Here is a 21,622-nt window from a genome sequence, read left to right on the forward strand (position 1 = left end):
ATTCCGTCTGTCTGCAACACTGACATAAGAGAATTTGTTGATTAGGTAAAACCTATTTTATTATTAGGCTTCTTACAACAAGAGGTAGGGCCTTACACAGGGACGTGTTTAATACCATTAACCATAGCCATCATTACTGCTTCCAGCTCCCTTCGATATCAAAGGGAGATCAATTAACTCCCTCACATCTACATATAGAGCAGCATCATCTGCACACACTGGCAAACCCTAAATAGCAGCTTTAGTTGACGCATTCATTAGGTAGTCACATTAAAATGCTTTCAGCTAAATTCTAAATGTCTGTTTATGGACAGGAAATTGAAAAGCAGAATCACTTAGCACCGAGTGGATAGTCTATTAGCATACGAGGAATACAGCATCTTATTCTGTTAAAGCCCATAATACAGACAAATTGGGACATTACAATTAATTACCACTATGCTAACAACAACAACAACAACAACAACAAGACCACTGCAGATAATGAAGTATAATGGCAAGTATGGAATAGCAGATATCAATTAGACTAAGAGAACACAAAATCAACCAACTGCTGATTACCTCCTTAATACTGTCATTAGTAATGAGATATTATTTTACTTTACATCTGTTCGTGTGTTTTAAGTCAATCTCTATTTTTTTTACGAATAGCCAACCTCTCTCTACGACTAAAGGCTTGATATGGCAACAGAAGATGTGCATTAGCTTAAGAGTAAACTGTATATAGACACATTCATTCTCTATATTTCACCTGCAGTTTTAGCCGCAGACGCAAAGACACCAAAGGCACCCACTGATCTAAATTTAGTAAAAGCAGCTCAGAAGAATCTTTATATTATTTTTATAGCTTTATCTCACAATAGAATTTATTAAAAGATATTTCAGTACACAAATACTAATATAGGGACATGAAAGTACACGAGAGAGGGGTAGAGCAGTTGAATTATACGGTTTGGGGCTGCTGTCCCTATGAGAGACAGAGTTAAAAATGGACTCACAAATGAGTCAGTTTGCTTTCCACTGGCAAATGAGGTTTATAAAAAGACAAACGCAGACAGACAAATTCTGCTGTGGACAGCATGGCGAGGCATGCAGACTATGCAGGCCAATGAGCTGACCACCACCCCCTCCCCACCTTCACAAATTCACCAGCTCCCTTAGCAGGCAACAAATAGCAAAAGCCTGAATTAGTGCAACTGATCACTTTCTCAAAGCTTTATCCTTAAGAGTAAAATTCCTATGATAATTACTAGTGTTGATAAGCACCAGAACGCTGAAATTCTACTTCTAGCCAGCTGGTGATAACATTATTCACTATTCAACAACCAAAACACACAATACAGTGAAGCAACCTCTAGAAATGTACATTGTTAATAAGCCATTAATAAGAACAATAAGAACAATATATTAGATATAAAGTATTTCTTATAAGTCCTCAAGGTGGCCATTATAACGATGGTAACACATTATACCAGAAAACATAAACCGTACTGGGTCTCTCATTCTTTTAAACTGTTGATCACATAGAGAAGCACATATGCCTCACTGCGCAATTCATGTCAGGTGTCCACATTTTACCAATTCAGTCTCTAAAGCAGGCAGTCCTCTGTTGACTTACTCTACTACTCAACAAAACTGAACACAAGTCCTTATTTCAAGAATAAATTTGACCAACAATTTGTAAATTAATAACATTAGTAATATTATGCTACCAAGTCATAATTATAGATGGAGACAGTTTCACTTTGTTACAAAACAGCCAAAATGTACATTCATGGTGCTGACAAGATTATATTTGCTCAGGTCTGCGTCACCACATGCCAGTATAGCCTGAACTTTTAACAAGACTAGTATTCAGACAGACTTCTCATTAGTCCTTGGTTGGTAAAGGAACACTCACCTAATGGAACAAAAATGTCAGTCAACTAATAAATGTGCTGTGGACAGAAAGCTGGATGGACAATGACACATACAGTTCTTCTCAGAAAAAAAAAAAAATTAATGAGCAGCACTTTCTGTTCATTCGGCAAAGAATGACTACAGGCCTAATTTTCCAGCAGCCATTTTTAAGAGTCGAAAATAACAGTTTTAAGATCAGCTCATTCAACAACTGTGTTTTGATTCTTCAATTTACAAGATTTGTGCATGTCTATATTATAATAAACATTCATAAATCAACTGTAAATTCAATGATTTGTAGCTTTATATTCAGTTATAAAAGACCTTTGCTAAACTTTCAAACTATTAAAAGTTTTAAGCACGTGAAATATTTGTTGTGTTTTTCCAGCATAAAACCGATTCTGTTACCTGTCACATTGTGGTCCTGTGTATCCAGGCTGACACTGGTCGCACAGCAGCTCCCCATCTTCACTCAGGTGGCAGGTGGGGCTGAAGCTGTTGTGGTTGCCATAACGACGTTGTGATAGTTGTTGAAGCGGTTGATGAATTTGGTAGCGTTGTCCCAGTGTGAAGAGGGGGAGCAAGAAGAGGAAGAAGAGGAGAGGACAGAGGCGAGTTATGGCCATGTTTTCTCTCCTCACACACGCACACTTTCACCAGTCCTCACATGTACACTCTCAGAGACACACACACACAAACTTTATTTCCTCTGCCCTTCCACACACTGATCTCGAAAAACCCCTTCCTCCCTGTGAACTCCCCTCTAAATGAATAGAATTAGAGTTGGACTAAGGCAGTATTCTCTTCCCTCATTCCATCACCCTCCCACTTTCATAAACTATAGATAGTTCTGCTGGCTCGGGTTCCAGGCTCCAGACTGACTCACTGGCTTGATCTCTAACTGTGAGCTGGCTCCTTCTGTCATAAGAAAGCTGGCTTGGCCAACACATGTAAACGAAAAACTGTAAATTAACTCTATGGCATAAAAAAGGCATAGAATTATATAATCGTCTTAAAGTCTCATACTTTTGTTTTATATTCCTCATTTGATTTGCCTTGTTGTGAACTTTTCCATATTATTTTTTGTTTTGTCCGCAACATTATCACAGTTATAAATATTCTTTATTACCCTTTAGGTACATCTTTTATCAACTTTTCAATCATCTGTAAAGCACTTTGAATTCCAATAATCTGTCTGAAGAGGTGCTATATAAATAAAGTTTTAAACGATTGATTTGAATACCATCTTTACAAATGGACTAAAACATTTTTAGCACAAAGTTTCTTGCTACTTTTGGATTTTAATATGAATTAAAATCATATAACGTGTAAATTTATTTCACAACGATAAATCTGTGTATAAAACAATATGAATATGTTTGTTATATAACAAAATATAATACTACCAGTCTGTCTTATCGGGTGTAATCCACCCAACAAACTATCAGCTATGAAGCTTCATTCAAGGCAGAAACAGAAAGCACTTGGAAAGGACCTGTGCCAAGGCGGCACAACTATCCAAATGAGTTATTCTAAAAATACAACTAGTTCAAAACCTTTTAATCTACATCTAATCTAGATTTACATCAAAATGCAAACAACAACAGACAACCACGCTGATTTTTGGAGAACTTCTGGAAGATTTTTGATCCTGGGAATATTAGGTTTTTACTGGAATTAGTTGTGAATCTTTCAGACTCATGACAACACAATTACAGGGTGTTATTCTGTATATCATATAAATGTCAGATATTGGGGAATTGCTTAGAGTTTACAGTACCAATGTATATGTTACAATGTTACAATTGCAGTTTGTTAGTGGAATGATCCCTTAAAAACACTGCTGTAAAGTAATAACGAGTATAAGCTTCATTAGTTCATCAATTTAGAACAGCTGTGTGTCATACAACCACAACAAAAAAACTAGATACATATGTCATAGAAGCAAAACATAATTATAGATTTATATACTGTATATAAAATACAAAGTAGAGGTAGGTCTGGGTAGGTGAAAATGACCTTCATGGAAAGATTATTATAGGAAAATTAACTACATTTCCCTAAAACCTCATATGTAGATTTAGATAAAAACATTAAAACCCTTCTTGCAACAAATTAATTAGCCCTCGGTCAAAATGAAGAGGAACAGCACTGCAGGACTAAACTGACTTCTGTTGACTGTAAATCGCCACCTTGCTACCTGTGTTGACACTAATCTGGACATCCCATTTTCAGATGCACATGAGAGCTTAAGCATTACTGCTAAACACATGTAGTCTGACTACCCTGCTGGTTGGATCCTTGAGCCACCGGCTGCAGTAAGTGTAAGGGACTACATGGCTATTTTGAGGTGTGAAATCCAAGGCACTGTTAAGCTATTATTGCTGCTGGGGTCCGGTAGAGTTAAAGGGGGAGTGGTATGGCAGAGGGAGAGTTGTGTCTCTCTTTAGCTCTGAGAGTTTTGGACATGTCACAACTGCACAAAGATTCTCAGCTGCTGCATGTGTTTGAACTCATGTTGACATTTGTACATCCAACATACATCATCTCTCTTTGGTCTCCAATAGCAGATTAAAGCAAGCCATTATTTCTTATTTTACTGATACCAAAGTACTGAGCACCCCTAAAGGATTGACACTGAAGTGCAACTACTATTGTACTTAATGAATCTAATTAAAGATATAGATTAATCTATAATGCTGGCAGTCACTGATCTGTTTTCCATAGTTTCTGGGCAGCATTGGTGCACAGGCTTTGGAGACACATGGACACACACACACACACACACACACAATACTTCTTGAATAATATAATATATAAAAGGGATTTTTAAAAATGTGGCTGGGTTGTACACATGTGGATAAGAACATAATGCAATGATTAATAAATCATTTTACAATGATTTTAAATGATTTGAGAGTGATTATAGATTCTGAGTAAATCCCTCTACACAAGGGACAAAGTTAAAATTTATATTGAAATGACAGCAGGGGTTCAAGAAAACCGTTGTCAGTGAACACAGAGGGACTGATGTTTTTTATGTGGTAGAGCTAAGATTTTGTAGCCGTTTTTGGTATTGTTGCAGCCGGAAATGCCTGATTTTGCAACAGCTTTTTTTTTTTTTTTTTAAATTCTGAAATATGTTGCAAATGTTTTATGGTGTTTGAATTACAAGGTTGCACAGAATTCAAAAGATCCTTGTTTTTTCTTTTTTTATTCCTTTGTTCAGTTTCAATTAAATAATTATAAACTGCTAACAATCAAAAGATAATTGCAGAATCTATGTGTAAAGTCATACAGTATTTTTACATCTCCAAAAATAAGCGTCTACTTTTTTAGGAAAGTTTTGAGGTATTTTTAGCAAATACTTGATTTAACACAGTGTGGTGATATTTGTATTCATGCCAGTACAATTGTATTCCTACCAACAGTGATGGAGCCTGTGGCAAAACGATTTAAGGACAGAAAATATACACCCCAGTCAGGAGAGAAAAGTCACATTATGAAGTGTGAGGTCAGAAAGAGAAAATTGGGGCCACAGAATCACAGGGGTTAGCAGTGATAAATTAAAACGGTGATTAATTTGCGTCTTCATTGAGGCATTAACCCCAGTGTCCCCAGAAACTACCTGTTGCTGGGAAGACTGAGTGGGCAGGCACAAGGCTGACACTCCACAGGTGACCCACGGGTGCCAATGCCATAGTAACCAGGTAGGCAGGTGTCACAGTAGGGTCCTGTGGTGTAGTGTGAGCAGTCCTGGAAGATAAAAAACAAGCGATCTGACCAGTTAAAATTTGTTTTAACCTACTGTATTTTAATTTCATTCAATTCATTCCTGCTTTTACAAAATCTGACATTCAGGTCTGCTAAATATATAGTGGTCTCTTTATGGTTACCACTTGCCTGTGTATTTGTAGCTATTTAACATCTGCCATCTTGCCTTCTAGGAGTACAATCCCCTCAGCTCCGACTACCTTTCCTTTCCTTGATACCATCTGACCACACTTATCCGGTCCAAATGACATTCTGATGTCCTGGCTGTATATCCTGGTGGTATGGATCAGTGAGTCAATGTCTCATTCACTCCTGGCATACAGCTTGATGTCATCCATCTAGAGGACGTGGCTGATTGTCGCTCAATTCCGTAGTCGATATCCGTAACCACTCTGGGTGATGATCTGGCTGAGGGGGGTCAGGCATACTCACAACAGCAGCGGGGACACTGCATCTCCTTGGTATATACTGCACTTGATGTAAACGTCTGCAATTGGCTTAAAGTTGGCTTCTAGGGTCATTTTTCATTTCCCCATTGAAAATGAATGAAGGCATCTAGTTGAACTTTGTACCGTTCCAAGCATTCCAGGAGCCATGTGTGAGGCATTGAGTCATAGGCTTTTTTAAGATCAATCCAGGCAGTGCACAGGTTGGTATATCTGGTCTTGCAGTTTCGAGTGACTGCTTTATCTACCATTTGGTTTTCCTTCTCCTCTAGTGTTAGTACCTTTCTGGACTCATTTATTGATCCATGTGCCTGCTCATCTTACCTGCTATAATGCCTGACAGGAGCTTCCATGTGGTGCAGAGGCAGGTTATTGGGCGGTAGTTGGATGAAACTGTTCCCTTCTGGGGGTCCTTCAGGATCAGGACTGTGCAGCTTTCAGTTAACTACTCAGGATGGGTCCCATCCACTAATAGCTTGTTCATTTGTGCCGCCAGGTGCTCATAAAGTTAGGTTAGCTTCTTTAACCAGTAGGCATGGATCATGTCAGGGCCTGGTGCTGTCCAGTTCTTCGTACTTGAGACCCTCTTTTGGATGTCTGGCATTGTGATGGTTACTGGATCTTGTTCAGGAAGGTTCTTGTTATTATCCCACCACTGGGAGTACACCGTGGATGGATCAGTGGAGAACATCCTATTTATTCTCCTGGTTTCAACTTCTCTGGTGTATCACTTCAGCCAGGTAGCCAGGGGTGTGAGCCTTTGCTTGGTATGGATAGTTTGTTGTACTTCTTAGGTAGATTGTACTTTATCATCATGCCTTTCTGCAATTACGATAGTTGGCTAAGATCTCTCTGTGTTGCCTTCATCTTAGCCTCCATTTCCATGGAGATTACTAGACCTTATTTAAATTTAAAAAAAGGACACACACCAAAAGCGGCGTGGGGTTCAATGTCTTGCCCAAGAACACTTTTACTGGTTTAGGAACTGGGAATTAAACCTGTGACTATCCAGGTCAATTAAGAGTGCTCTAAAAACTGATCCGCAGCTGCCTTGGTTAAAAGATTGAATGGTAAATCTAATCAGCTCTAGGCTTTCAGCACTGCAATAACACCAGCAGATTTGTTCACAGTTTAATAAAGGAAAAATTCTTATTAAATAAAGCTGTCAAATTAAATTATCATCAAGCAGACCACAGCAGCAAGAACAATCTCAAGGAGGTCCAGGTTAATGATTGGATAGCGTATTAGCATCACATTTGATTACCATAGCCAACCAGGAACACAGCGATATTGGTAAAATGCTGCAAAGTGTTTAAGTTACATATTTTAAAAGGGTCCAAAGTACTGGTCACTGGTTTTAATATTCACATTCACCTCAAAAACTATACATTACACAATAAAGACAGGACATTTTGCTCTGAATCCATTTACTCTGGGTGGTTATTGCTGCTCAGGACAACTATGAAGAGTAAAAGCATTCAGTGAACCTACTTTTCTACAGAGCGGAGATTTAAAAAAAAAAGGTAATGTAGACTTTTGTCTCTACATTATTTACATTTTTATTTTGGTAATGTGATAACTTCAAAATAATCCCTAACAAAGCTGCCTCTGGAATAAAGATAATAAAATAGTTCTTCAGCATGATTTTTACTGTTGGGTGATTTTTTTTTTCTTTTTTTTTTTCTTTTTTCAGCCTCACACACATTGTTGTCAAGCTGCTGTCCAGCCACAGTGGATCATGTTGCTTCCCTGTGTGAACGTACATGTTGGTGAGCGTCATGTTCCAAATCATGTTCTTGTCAGTATCATCACTACTAAAACACACACACACACACACACACAGTTAACCTAAATGCATTCATGGCATCAGTCACTTAACTACTGCAATAAAACAGTCTTCAGCGAAGGAGTGTGTGCGCGCGCTCATCTGTCATCTTGTCAGTGTATACAGGAGGTGTGTTTGTTTGTGTGCATGTCCATGAGTGACTTTATGTCAAGCTGTCTCTCTTCCTGTGTGTGTGTGTGTGTGTGTTTGTGTGCACACATGTATAAGAGATAAAAAGATTGAACCTGCCTGTTGTTTCTGAGTGAGTGTGTGCGCGCGTGTGTGTTCTTCCTCTGACATATCCTAGCATTCTTCTCATCTATAATAAAACATAACATTGTAAAATCTACAGCTGTGTGTGTGTGTGTGTGTGTGTGTGTGTGTGTGTGTGTTTAGTTTGATGCTAACTGACAGCCTAAGCCTGAGGCAATGTGTAAACTGGGGAATGACACTACTTCTGCAGATGAACATGGGCAGATTGACATGCATGCATACGATATGCGTGTGTGCTACGTGCAGTGTATGTGTAATTATATGAGCACGGTTTACACTATTACAGTAAGTGTCTCAACCTCCAGTTCCTCAAATGGCCACAAGATGGTGGGTCAAAAAGGTCTTGATTAAAAATCAAAAAAAATTTCTATTGAATCCATTTTGACTTGAATATACATATAAAGGTCAAAGCGTCTGCACCACTTTACATTCATCTTTTATGGGGTGGACACTGAAATGTAATATTGACAAGTACATTCACAGATATCAAAAGTTATTAAACTCTTTTACTTCATTTTCAGCTTATAAAACTAAAACAGAGTAATATAACAAAATAAAAAACTAACGGGACGAGTTAATTAAGCCATTGATCATCTTACCAGGCAGTATCCTGTGATCTCGTGGCATTGTGTAGCATGTCCATGGCATTGACAAACTTCACACACACCATTATACAGATTGCCATTAACCCTCCGAAAACCAGGAATACACATCTGAAAAACACATGCACAGAGACACACGCACACACAGAGAATTAGGACAGACAATAGACAGAGGTGTGTCTTTTAGCTGTTTTTGTGTAGATCTGGTTTCCTCTAATTACTGTAGCACTTCATTATGTTTTACTCTGCTGAGCCCATGTTTTTGTGGATTAATATGACTTATTGATGCATTTTGGTCAAATACTGTTCAGTAGATGTGTGTCTGTGTGTACCTCACAGGATGTTCCCGCATATCCAGGAGGACAAGAACACATTTCCACAGCTGAGGCTGTCTTCTCACCTCTGGTTGCAGGATTAGCTACCTCCATTGAGAAAGAGTGGAGCCTATTCACACACACACACACACACACATAAATATTAAGCACACCTACACAAACAGGACTGCCTCACTTTATGAAAACTCCTCTTTATGTTTAGGTCAAAAAAGGCTAAATTGGGGTTATTCAAAGGAAATAATACAGAGATACCTGAAAGTCTCTGCAGGTTGTTTTGTGTCATAAATATTAATATTTTCTTTGTTTGGTGCTACTATTCATTAATTTGTATTAGGATTTTAAGCAAAGTGTGAATTAACTGTATTTCTTTCTGCTGACTGTTGAGCTGTCTTCACAACAAAACACAAATCCAAAAAGGGACTCAAGCAATAGTCAAAATGATAAGGAAATATAACTAGAGTATTTCCTAAATTGGGTTGCATTATAAATTATTATTTTTATTAATAACATTTCTTTTAAATATATTGGGGAGTTTTGTGCCTTTATTCAATAGGACTCAAACCATGGAAACTGAAGTTATGTGGAACAGGTCTTAACCACTTGACTTCTAAATGTCATCTATTATAAGTATTTCTTGCATATTATGAATATTACTTTAACTGAAAGGTTTATTGGGATTTTTGAGTTACAAGATAATTCTAAGCAGCCTAATAAAATATTAACACTTGACCTCTGTATGTTATATTTTTGTTCCCACCTGTATACAGCACTAAATTCTGTGCTGTAAGAGGCCCGCACCATCACTCTGGTCACACTGGCTAACACGGACAAGAAATCCCTCCGACTAATTGGTTGCGCCGTCTCTGAAATCAGGAAGTTCTCTGGAAGGAGGACAATCTGATTGGTGCTTGGCGATGACGGGTACACTGGGCGGCCGAATCTTTTGTCTATAATCTTGATCCCACCACCCTGATAGAGAAGGACAGAGAAATCACTGTCTTTAGCAGTCTTATTTGTTGCAATTGATGTACTCTAAAAGGGAGCATCGTTCGTGAGAGGACGATCATATCTAATGGGTCAGGAAAAAAGGAGTGAGAGTGAGTGATGTCTAATTAGGTAATGAGCTGCAGTTTCTATTGACATTTTGAATGGACTGAATGCAAAGTGAATTGAGCCTGTCCTGGTACTGAGTATCTCTTGTTGAGAACAGATCAATGGAATGTAGCAGCTAACGTAGAGTGACAACTACTGATTGAGGAGAGAGAGAGAGAGAGAGAGAGAGAGAGAAGAGAGAGAGAGAGAGGAGAGAGAGAGAGAGAGAGAGAGAGAGAGAGAGAGAGAGAGAGAGAGAGAGAGAGAGAGAGAAGAGGAGAGAGAGAGAGAGAGAGAGAGAGAGAGAGAGAGAGGAGAGAGAGAGAGAGAGAGAGAGAGAGAGAGAGAGAGAGAGAGAGAGAGAGAGAGAGAGAGAGAGAGAGAGAGAGAGAGAGAGAGAGAGAGAGAGAGAGAGAGAGAGAGAGAGAGGAGAGAGAGAGAGAGAGAGAGCGCTTACTATGCCACAAAACCATTAAATAAAATCTAACTGAAAGAGGGAAGAGACAGGGAGCAAAGAAAGAGCTGAGAGATGCTGTGATAAAGATGGAAATTAAAAGAAAATAAAGATATGTTAGAAAAAAAATATCAGATTAAATAGTTTTTATCTTTTGTTGTAGCTCACTTGTCTCTCTCTCTCAAAAAAAAAAAAAAAAAAGCACAGAAAATTAGTCATTAAAGTATCAAATAGGCCTTTTAGCCCCTGCAGAAAGATCAGAGACCCAAACTAACAATGTGTTAGTCGGTCACTCAATATTTTTCTCTGCACATTTTCTGCAACCGCATATGTCCATTATGAAGTCACAGATGGCTACAGAACAGAATTTCAGCTGTGTACAGGTGATTGAATGTGTGTCCATGTTCAGAGCAACAAAGAACATTTCATAAAGTGCCACAATGTGTTTTAATAGTTTTTGCACAATGAACTTGTATGGCACCAAGTGTTAAGCTACATCAGGTTAGCCAGGCAATACTTGAGCAATGCATTGTTCATTTTGGCCATTTTGTCCCCTCCAGGATTTTATGAACGCGTTTGTGATTGTTGCATCCGGAAGTGCCAGCTTTTCTAAAAAGCTGTGATGCATGTTTCAGTACTTTTGGAACATTTGAAATCCAAACAAATTCCTGGAGGGACTAAGACAATAAGTCTAATGTTGTTGCTAAAAACGGCTTTTCTATTTGGGTGGTGAAAGGATTTTGTTTCTATTGAAGCATCAATATACTATATGTGCATTTAATTTCAGGGAATTTCAGAATTGATCCTTTTTAATGTGTTCAGAGTACATATTGAGTTCTTAAAAAGTAAGGTAATTCTGCTTTTTTACAATACTAATCTTTACACCTTTCAACCTCTTTTCAAAGTAAATGTTTCGTGAAATAGTTTCTATACTAAAACTACAAACAGAACTAAGAATACTGTTATACATTAGCTGTCAATTTGCTGTTTTGAGCTAAATGAGAAAATCACACTCCACACATTTTCAGTGCAGAACATGCAAAACATGCAAAACTGTTCTTATGAAAGACTTGGTATTTACATTAATTTCCACTGTGCTGATGGAGGCTGAAATAGTGGGCATGGATTGAGAGAAAGACACAAAAATTCAACAAAGCCACACAGACAAACGAAGACAGAGACATTAATTGTCTATTTAGATCCCGAATGGTTACAACAAAGACGCGAGCGTCTTCCAGCACTTCACAAAGCCATGCAACAAACTATCACAACTTGAGGCAGATATGCAGACAGTAAACAGTTGGTGGGAAAAGAAAGAAACAAATTGAGAAAAAGGCTGAAAGGGAGCCAGTGAAGAGGGAGAAAGGCAGTTGACAGTGTGTAGGTGGTTCATTATTGTCATCATTTGGAGAGGCTTTTTGTTGACAACAAGACCGACACTTGTCCTCCTCTCCTTCTTAAATCTCCTCCCAGTCTGTCGATCTCACTGACGCATCTTTAAATAACACAAGCTCATTGGGCTGTGACTACCCATCTTTCTTTCATCCTTCTATCATTCTTTCCTACTTATTTTGTACCCCTCTTGTTTTCTTTCCTTGTTCCCCATTTCCCTTTCCACTGTCCTCTGACCCATCATCCTTCATTTCGTTGGTTCCTTCACTCCTTGCCTTCTCATTACATTTTCTTCCTCGCTTTCTTTTGGCTTTTCCTTCTTTCTCCAAACCACGTTTCCCACCTTCAATCCCTTGTCCTTCGTTATCTTCTTTCATTTCCTTCTTAATATTCATTCTTCTTTTCTTTAAGTCATTTTTTCAAAAATGCAACAAAGACAGAGTCCTGATACAATTGTTGTTTGCATTTCTTTCCATATTCGTCCCTTTCCAGTGACTGAGAAGTTGATACGTCTCCTTGCAGCAGCATTTGTAAATCATTTCAACTAATAATAAACTTTAATAAACCTTTCTTAAAATCATCAGCGTGTGCGTCTGTGTCTTTGCAGAAAGACAAACACAAGCCAGTCTACACATGAGCAGTTTGGCTTTGTGTGTTCAGACTCAGACAAACCCTTATTTATTTATTTATATATAAAAAAATAGTTAACTAGTAGTGTTGCTGCTTTGCTTATTGCTGCCATGAATCATATCACAAGCTGCTCATTATAAAAAACATATAAAGAGAGGAGAGACTATCTGCATTTTTTTATTCCTTAGTTCAGCATTTCTCTGCCAGCTGTGTCTCCTTGTGTGTGTGCTCGCACATGCCAGTGTGTGCTTTAACAGCTATTATTTGCTACTTCATTTAGTGGTCTTTGCTATTGAAGAGTCTTTGGCTCGTGGGAGAAGATAAATTGTGCAGCAGGTGCAGATGCATAAAACACACATTCATGCTTATGTTCATGTGGGCTTCCTCTGGTTGTGACCATTTACTCCCACCCCAAAAACCATGTATGTGTCAACTGTGCTGTGCGTGCTGCCCAGAAAACTATAACTCATTTCTTAGCTCTACAGTGAGGTTATCCAATAGTCTTAATCTCCCAAATTTAACCCTAGGGTTTAATTTATTAAACATAATTATTAAGAGCAACTCGTTTGTTCAAAAATAAACTACACAAAAAAGGCTGTCAAACATCTGTTCTCTAGAATTTAATATATGGGACAAGTCAGTGCTCTATGAAGTTTGTCATTGTGTGTGTTAGAAAATTACCTCTATGATCAGGTCTGGTTCTGAGGTGACTCTAATGGCCATCGGTTCTTGTTGGTCTGTAGTATAGGACACGGTGTAGACAATACTCCCTCCATAGGCTGTAAGCTGGACACAGAAAGAAACATCAGCAACTTTGCTAAATGCTGTAAAATTGCAGAAAGATATTGACATGATTGATGTTCAGTCTGTATTTGAATACAGCTTCTAAATGTTTTATGTGAAGGGTTTGTGAACAAGACAACTGTGGTCACCGGTTGTTACAAATATGCCAGATTTTGCAACAGCTGTTCTGAAGACATATTGATGCACGTTGCAATGTTTGTGTTATGTTATAAATTCCAAGGTTGCACGGTATTCATGAGGGATAAGTGACCATAACCTTAGTCAGCTACTAGTCATGTTATGGGGCTGTACCTATAACAGCCTGGCTTAAAATCTGTGCCACAACTTATTGGTCATCAACTTTTGATGTGTAAGAGAAATAGGTGCTGTGCGTCTTTTAAAAGTTACCTGTTGACAACTTACTGTAGAAGCAGTTCTACTCCAAGTAGTACAGAAATAAAGTATGCCGACCAAGTAAATGCAACAATTATGCAATATAATAACTGTACACAAAAACAGTCACAATGAAAGCTATTGTGCAACAAAAATTGACTTGCAATGTGTCTTATTTTGTAAGACAAAATGTATTTCACCACCACCACAACAACTAGAGCTCCTACTAATGGCACTATTTTCTTAAAGTAGTTTTTTAAATGTTGTTTTAAACAGTAAGGAGAACAAGAATGAGCTACAGTCTTTGTTGTCTTGTGCTCGGTGTAGTGTTTCTGTCGAGTCCACAGAATGAGCGTTAGCCGGAGAAACGCTGTGTCGGCATGATCCTGAAATTTATTATTCAGCTCCAACCTGAGCAGTAATGGGTGGGAGAGCAAGATAATAATGCCACCATAAAAACAGAGAGGGGGACATTGAGGAAGTGGGGGAGAGAGGCAAAGAAATAGAGCTTGAGACAGAAAGATAGAGAGCGAGGGAGAGTTAGAGGTGGACTTAATACATCTATAAACCTCTTCTATTATACATCATTACTCTGTGCTCCTAAACTGGAAGGAAGCGTCACCCATTTCACAGCTGACTGAAAATACACACTGTACACCAGCAGGCGTGGAGGTGTACTTAGGTTGACATTTTATTGACTAACACAATTTTATTCTAATCTAACCCCATTTGCTGATTTGGGCTCCAGAAGAAAATAAAAATACGTTACCCACAGTACATTACAAAGAGTGCATATACCACCTTTTCTGCAGTTCAGTTGCTCGAAAGAAGGAGAGACTCAAAATTTACTTTTCTCTTACACAAAACAAAAGAGATGCAATTCCACTGCATCAAAATGGCAGTATGATGAAAGCAAATAAAACAGGCCGATTTACAGAGTTTTGACATTGAATGTATGAAGTTAATTATTTGATTGACAAATGATACAAAAATAAATGTTAGTATTTTAGTAAAGATAGGTATTTAAAAAAAAAAAAAAAAGAAAAAGAAAAACTTGCCGTTTCCCCTCCCATGGTGCCTCGTTTTGGGGCAGCATCATGCAGCTATAAATAAAAGAACTGACATAATAATACTCAGTAGACATAAGAAAAGGTAACCAAAGTCAATGCTAATGTTGACACAGCAACAGTAGCACTGATTTAGAATTGTCAAATATTCACACTTTTTTTTTAAGCTCTACTTTGGTCTCCACCAGCTCCTGAGGGCATGAACAGGCTCTGTATAGCTGCAAAATTCTCCACAATTTTCAACAGCTGGAGGAGCTGTACAGATGGGTGTACAGTGTGTTTATTACAGCTTTCCCAGTGGAAACCGCTACCTGCTGTGATGAGAAATTAGATTGAGGAGTTGTAAAGGGTGAAGACTTGTGAAACAGAATAAGCTGTGCTTTATACATCTCATGACAGTTTATGTCTGCCCTGTGACGTCCTCCCTGGCATGATGCCTAACTCACATTGAGAGTGGTGGTGTAGAACATAATCTAGATTTAAAAACATTAAATAAAAACAGCGAAATATAGAACTAAGTGCTTTAACACTTCTTGTTTTGCATAGATGCTTTATGTAAACGGTTGATATCCTTTTTTAAAACTTGTTTTTTTTTTTAAATGGCCTATCTGTTAGAACTCAGTGGAAATCATTGAGAAGTAGAATGAAAAGCTTCTGTGTACTTTTAGGATAGAACGCCTACTTCTTTGTGAGTCATTTTCTAACCACTTTGCACAACCAGATTTAAAATGTACTTCCTTTAAGATTATTGGCATTTCTCAGAAAACTCATTTCTCTGAAACCACTTACTTAGCCTAGAAGATAATGAAGGCCTTTGTTTTGGTAAACTGATAACCCCTCTCTAAACTGGGGAGAACACATAAGAAATACAACACAGGACTTCGAAAAGACTCAACAGAACAGCACAGTAGGGGACCAAATTTATGGGGGGGGCTTCGAAATAAAGCACCAATAAACACTCACAGCTACAACAGACATGAGTCACATCCCCAGGAGGCTGTTACTAACTTTATTAGTGGCCAGAATACGAAGAACAAGACATAATCCTTGCTGTTAAAACCTTAATTAAGAACGTGACACAATCTTCATTACAATGAACCTTTATCACAGGAATGTCTACACAACTAAAAAGAAGTGAAATAAAGCCATATTACAAAAAAAAAAAAAAAAGCAGCAAGTATCACAATGAAGAGATGGGAATTTAGTGGCAGTATAGTATTTTGCATGCTGCAACAATGTACAACTTCAGATGATTCTTTAAAACAAAAAGGCTCAGTCATATTCATGTTCGCACAATTTTCAATCACTGTTTATCAATTGTGGTAAAAAAAAATCAAAAACGTGAACAGAGGAGAGAGAGACAAAATAATCAGAGGGATAGAACTGTGGAGATAAATGTAGCAGGAGAACACAACAAAACAAGGATAAAGGAAATTAGGAGTAAAACTAAGACTGAGCTTGGTACCTGTACAAGTGGGTTGACATGGAGGAAGAAGAGGTGGGAATATGACTCACTGTTGACCTCAGTCCTCCTCCAGGGTTCCCACCAGTGCCCTGATGTAATACGACTTTAAATAACCAAGTTAGAGCATTTTAATGACCACACATGTTATTCCATCTTGATAGTTATTCTACAAAGGTCAGATTTCTGCTACTGGTGAATTTTCTGGGAAAAATAAAAGGACAAAAAATTTATAGGTTATAAAGTTAACCCTTTTTTTGGACCACCAGAGATTTGATTTAAATTAAAAGGACTTTACATTGTTTTATTGATTATGTAAAATCAGCAATTATGACATGAGTAAAGACGGAGACCCAATAGCCAGGTAATTATGCTATCGACCAACGTAAACAGAGATCCACAGGTGAAGTACTAAAACAGCAACAACTTCTCTTCTAACAAACTGTATAATGTTTCAGTTCAAATGAAAATCATTTTCTAAATTATTATCATTTTTAACAATGTCTGTACAGACACTAAAACCACCAATTAATTGCCTCTAATCATAACTTGTGTCTGTCAGTCTGCAACTCACGTTAACATTTGGGAAAGTAATAAAACAAAAAAAAAACAACTTAAATGCCCTAAATGCTCCAGGTCTCTCTAGTCAGAAAACAAACCCATTCCTTCCAATAATCTGCAAATCACATAAGTAACCGTCATAGAAGGCCTAACACAGTGACAGCATTCACAGCATCTAAAGCTGACACCTTGTAAATCTCAGTAGCTGTACTTAATCAGTTTTTTTATTTTTAGCTTTCTAATTGCACTAACCACACTTAAAGTGGTGACAATGACTCTAAACATGCCACTCACTCAGTTACAGTAATATTTACACTGTCATTAGGAATCTAACAAATTGACAAAGCAACCTGAGCTCAAAGTAGCCTAGTAGCTGTTCAGGAGCTTTCAATCATGTCACAGCATCATCATTAGCACATTGTCTAAGGTGAGTTCAAGAGTTTATTCTTGTCAACTTGTCGAATTATTTATGAACAAGAACTGCTGAAAACTCTCATGACAACTTGAAAAACTATGTATTGAGCCCTTGTATGGACTTTAAATGAGAAGAGAGGTCTACAGTGAAAACTGAAACTTAGCTAAAAGTCGCATTTCTTAAATTTTACATATTTGTCCATTTAGACATTAAAAGCTCAGATTTTTTCTAGTATTTTTTTTTAGCTTTTTGTCTAGAGTATAAAGAGGAGTGCAGCTGGACCCCTTCCTACCATTTTAATACCATGATTTAATGCAGCTAAAAGGGAAAGAAAGGTAACGTTTTTAAAAATCAAATAAGTTTGTAGAATGCTTTAGAAACTCTTTTGTGCACACACTAGCTTCTTTAGAGAAAGATGTTTGCCAATCTGCATTCATATGCCTGTTTGCTGTCAATTTTTGGGAGTACAAAAGCAGACCGTGGCAACAAACATGATCTTCAGGAGATTGAGCAGAGAGGGGTTGGGGGGGGGCAAAGGAAACCAACCTTGAGGAAATGAAAACCAGATTGTCAGAAAGCTTCAACACAAACTCCCCAAAAATGACACACACAAACACATACATGCAGACTTGTAGGCGTACACAAGAACACGCACAAATACTGAGTTAAACAAAAGACACACACGCACACCTGACTTGTCATTTTGATGCCTGTGGTTGTTTGCAATTGGTATTGGGAGTTTTCACTCTATTTATCAAGTAGTTTCAGAAAAACACAGTCCCACACACACTGACTATTGTTGTTCCTAGCAGTAGGGTTCGATTGGCTCCAGATGGGCCAATAGTCAGTGGAATACTGAACAACAGACAACCTGACCTTCTGTGTGTGTGCGAGAGAGAGAGCGAGAGAGAGAGAGAGAGAGAGAGCGAGAGCGAGAGCGAGAGCGAGAGCGAGAGCGAGAGCGAGAGCGAGAGCGAGAGCGAGAGCGAGAGCGAGAGAGAGAGAGCGAGAGAGAGAGAGAGAGCGAGAGCGAGAGATATACATTAAGGAAGAGAAAAGAAAAGTCCTTGTCAAAATAGCAGCAAAATCAAAACTTGATTTTGTCAGTATAAGCACTGGGGACATGTCCAAGTACTGTCTTGTTTGGATCTAGTGGCTTTTTGAGTGGTGCTACATCATGTCTGTTGGTGGGAGATGGGCACAACATCCTTGAGGCAAAATGTGCATTCAGACTTTCTCCTGTGGTAGAAGGATACAGGGGAGTGTTTGCTACCTATGGCATGTAGGATCAGTCTTTGTGGAAAAAAATAAAAAATACATGGTGGCATTGTGCAATATTATAAATTGATAATGCAGTTGTGTCCAGGCTAGTATCCATGGGAAATGATGTATAATCGCCCATCTCAATGTCAGAGGGATTTTACAACAATAGTCCTAATTATTCTGGACGAAGTCACTGTGAGTGGGAAAGACAACAACAGTGCATTCACACCCCAGAGTGTGGCAGCACAAGCTCTGCAGCTCCCAGGGACTGGGAGAATGTTTTGGCAGGTGTGGTAAGGCCCAAAATGCACAATGTAAATTGGTTTCTACTTTTGGACTTCATGCCCTAACGACCACTCATGTCTGGGGGTCCTGTCGTGCTGATTACAATGATTTTGGGACAGCGGTCTTTCTGGAGTTAGAATTATTAATTTGGGGTTTTCTCTATTCTTTTGATCCAGTAAGGTGAGAACGCATGCTGTTCTTGATTGGACACGTCTACACACACACACACACACTATTTTCCCTTTATGCACTTAAGATTTCAGCAAAGATTCATTTATAAATAAAAAACAAAATTAGGTTATAATCCACAGAGTTTGGGTTTAAAAGTTACCATTTCAACTCCGACAGACTTATTAGCATGTTGCTATGTGCGGCATTAGAGAAATCTTTTTTTTTTAATTAATTCACGTTTACCCACATTGTTTAAATAACTGAAAAGAAAAATACAACTATGTTGAATTTTAAAATAGTTGTGTGTAATATGACGTGATAATTATCACTGTTGGCAGCAGAGGACAGAAGGTTAGATGCACTGTAACGCAGTATGCACATCTCATTCCGGAAGATAACTAAGAGCAGCTCAGTCATTTAAATTCAACTTCTCAGAGTGAATCAATTATTGGTTTGCACCCCCACACGCCTCACTGACTTTTGAAAGTCAACTCTTGCAGCTTAACGTGCATCAGACCAGAGGTCTGAAACAATGGCCAGACGACATCCTACACACCTCTGAGACGAGGATCAGACTCCCACATAGTGTGGCGATTGTAGAATCACCATCAACATCATGCCAAGTCTGTGATAACATGTATACTGATGCTGTATATAGTGACAAGAGCATAACCTATGATCAACCTTAAACAGTTTACATTTCACCTTAAATTCAACTGACTGATTTACAATGTGGTGAAAGTTCCAGAAAAAGCTGGGGCCAGAATGCCGTCATAACCATAACCAACTGAATGGACTGAGAGGTACATCCTGTTTGAAATCAGTTATGCTTCTGAAATAAAAACATTTGCAATGGTACTTTTTGTCACAAGTGACAACCAAGTGTACTAATTTTCTGTTCTTTTCTCTGTACCACAGGATTGCTGTGTCGTCTTCTGTACACACTCTCCAGGAACATGTGACACCAAATGATAAGGTTGATGAACTCTAGAACAAATCTACTGTGATTGATGTAAAGGCATTTTTCCAGCCATGTTAAATGAAAACAAAAAAAATTAAAAAAACAACAGGGGTAAGAAGAGATAAAAGTGAGGAAACTGGAGGAGAAATCCATCTCATGTAATTAGGAGTGGCACTAAACTATACTGCACACATTTTTCTCTCATAAGTCACAGCTCAGTAGTTTGGTAAAGGTTGATGTTCCTCATGCAAAAGACCATTTTCCCACCCCACAGTGTGGTCTACAAAGTGTTCTACAGAAACATTTTCAAGACAGTTTTCATTCATCACAGCTATGAGGTGTCAACTTCTACAACTAGAGTGAAATCAGAGCATTTTCTAACAACACGTTTGCCACTTTTCTGCCCCAGGTTTGCACCTGTAGCATTTTGCCTTCATAAAGGATTATCGCTGTTTATAGAATACAGAAAACAAAAAAGATGAAAGATGGCTGAGAAAACAGGAGAAGATAGAGGCAGAGAAGGAGGTTGGATGATATAAGAAACAAGCTGAGCTGTTTGTCAAGTTTCAGTATATTTTGAGCTTTCCTTCATCAGCTGTCAAAGGATGTTTCCCCTCACTCCATGTTCATGTATCATCCATCACCCATTTATCTCCCTGCTTCACGCTCTATTTTTTTGTCCATCTGTTTTTTTGTTTTTTTTTTCCCCCAGAAATGCTGAGCATGTTTTGTTTTTCGAGCATTCATCCATCTTGACTGTGAATCTGCTCTTTGTAAATCTGGGTACAAGATGGATACAGGGATTGTAAGATCTGACAGCTATTGAAGGCTGTTAGAAATATGCTCAAAATAATGTGCTACTCATATACTTTACCAATATTTAGCATTTATTTTTTACCACTTGCCCGCTCAGAAAAAAATCCAGATAGTCGAAATCAGTTATTTGCTGTGATTTGTACTTTTCAGAAACTCCCAACATAAGAACAACAATATGGTTCTGGTGTCACATTCAACATCTGCTTAAATTGAATATTTTATAAAAAGGAACAGACTTGACTGAGTTTGTCTTCTGAGATGGTTTCATCATCCCAGGTTTCAAGGTAAAACAAATAAATAAATAAAACTCAAAAGTTTTAAAAAACCTGGACAAGAATTAGAAGAGAGAGAATAGAAGAGAGTTTTTGTTGGTCTGTACTCACTCCTAAGGGAAATATCTGGCTTGTCATCTGCTAAATGGTCAATGATCTTCACCACCAGGTTTCTAACTGAGTCTGTCAAATAGTGTACCATGGGTTCATTTTATGTTTTTTGACAAAAACTGCTTCCCCCAAGGTAAGAAAGAGCTACAACAGTCATGTTAGTCACAGCCCCACTAACCTGATTGTTTAAATGTTAAGCAGTCCGACTCTGAAGCAGGCATGAGCTGTGACGTTGGCCATTGTTTAAAAATGATCAACCCCAACTTTCTCTAGTGAGAATCTTTGCTTTTTGAGTTGTACGTTTCTGTTAAATGTAACAAACTGAACCAAAACCATGACT

General features: G+C 38.2%; 1 protein-coding gene across 5 annotated transcripts in view; it reads right to left on the bottom strand.

The window, feature by feature from the left end:
- The window catches only part of lama2 (laminin, alpha 2), a 156,130-nt gene that overhangs the window by 74,720 nt on the left and 59,788 nt on the right, over nt 1-21,622 (bottom strand). For all 5 annotated transcript variants that reach the window (XM_067481811.1, XM_067481810.1, XM_067481809.1 and 2 more), the window contains exons 15-20: nt 13,404-13,508; nt 9,912-10,123; nt 9,152-9,263; nt 8,817-8,930; nt 5,528-5,655; nt 2,308-2,394 (exon numbers count right to left, since the gene is read on the bottom strand). In XM_067481811.1, coding sequence (XP_067337912.1) covers nt 2,308-2,394; nt 5,528-5,655; nt 8,817-8,930; nt 9,152-9,263; nt 9,912-10,123; nt 13,404-13,508 — 758 coding nt within the window. The remainder of the gene's footprint in view (nt 1-2,307; nt 2,395-5,527; nt 5,656-8,816; nt 8,931-9,151; nt 9,264-9,911; nt 10,124-13,403; nt 13,509-21,622) is intronic.

The sequence above is a fragment of the Channa argus genome, chromosome 17 (genome assembly GCF_033026475.1).
Source record: "Channa argus isolate prfri chromosome 17, Channa argus male v1.0, whole genome shotgun sequence".
NCBI classification, from domain to species: domain Eukaryota; kingdom Metazoa; phylum Chordata; class Actinopteri; order Anabantiformes; family Channidae; genus Channa; species Channa argus.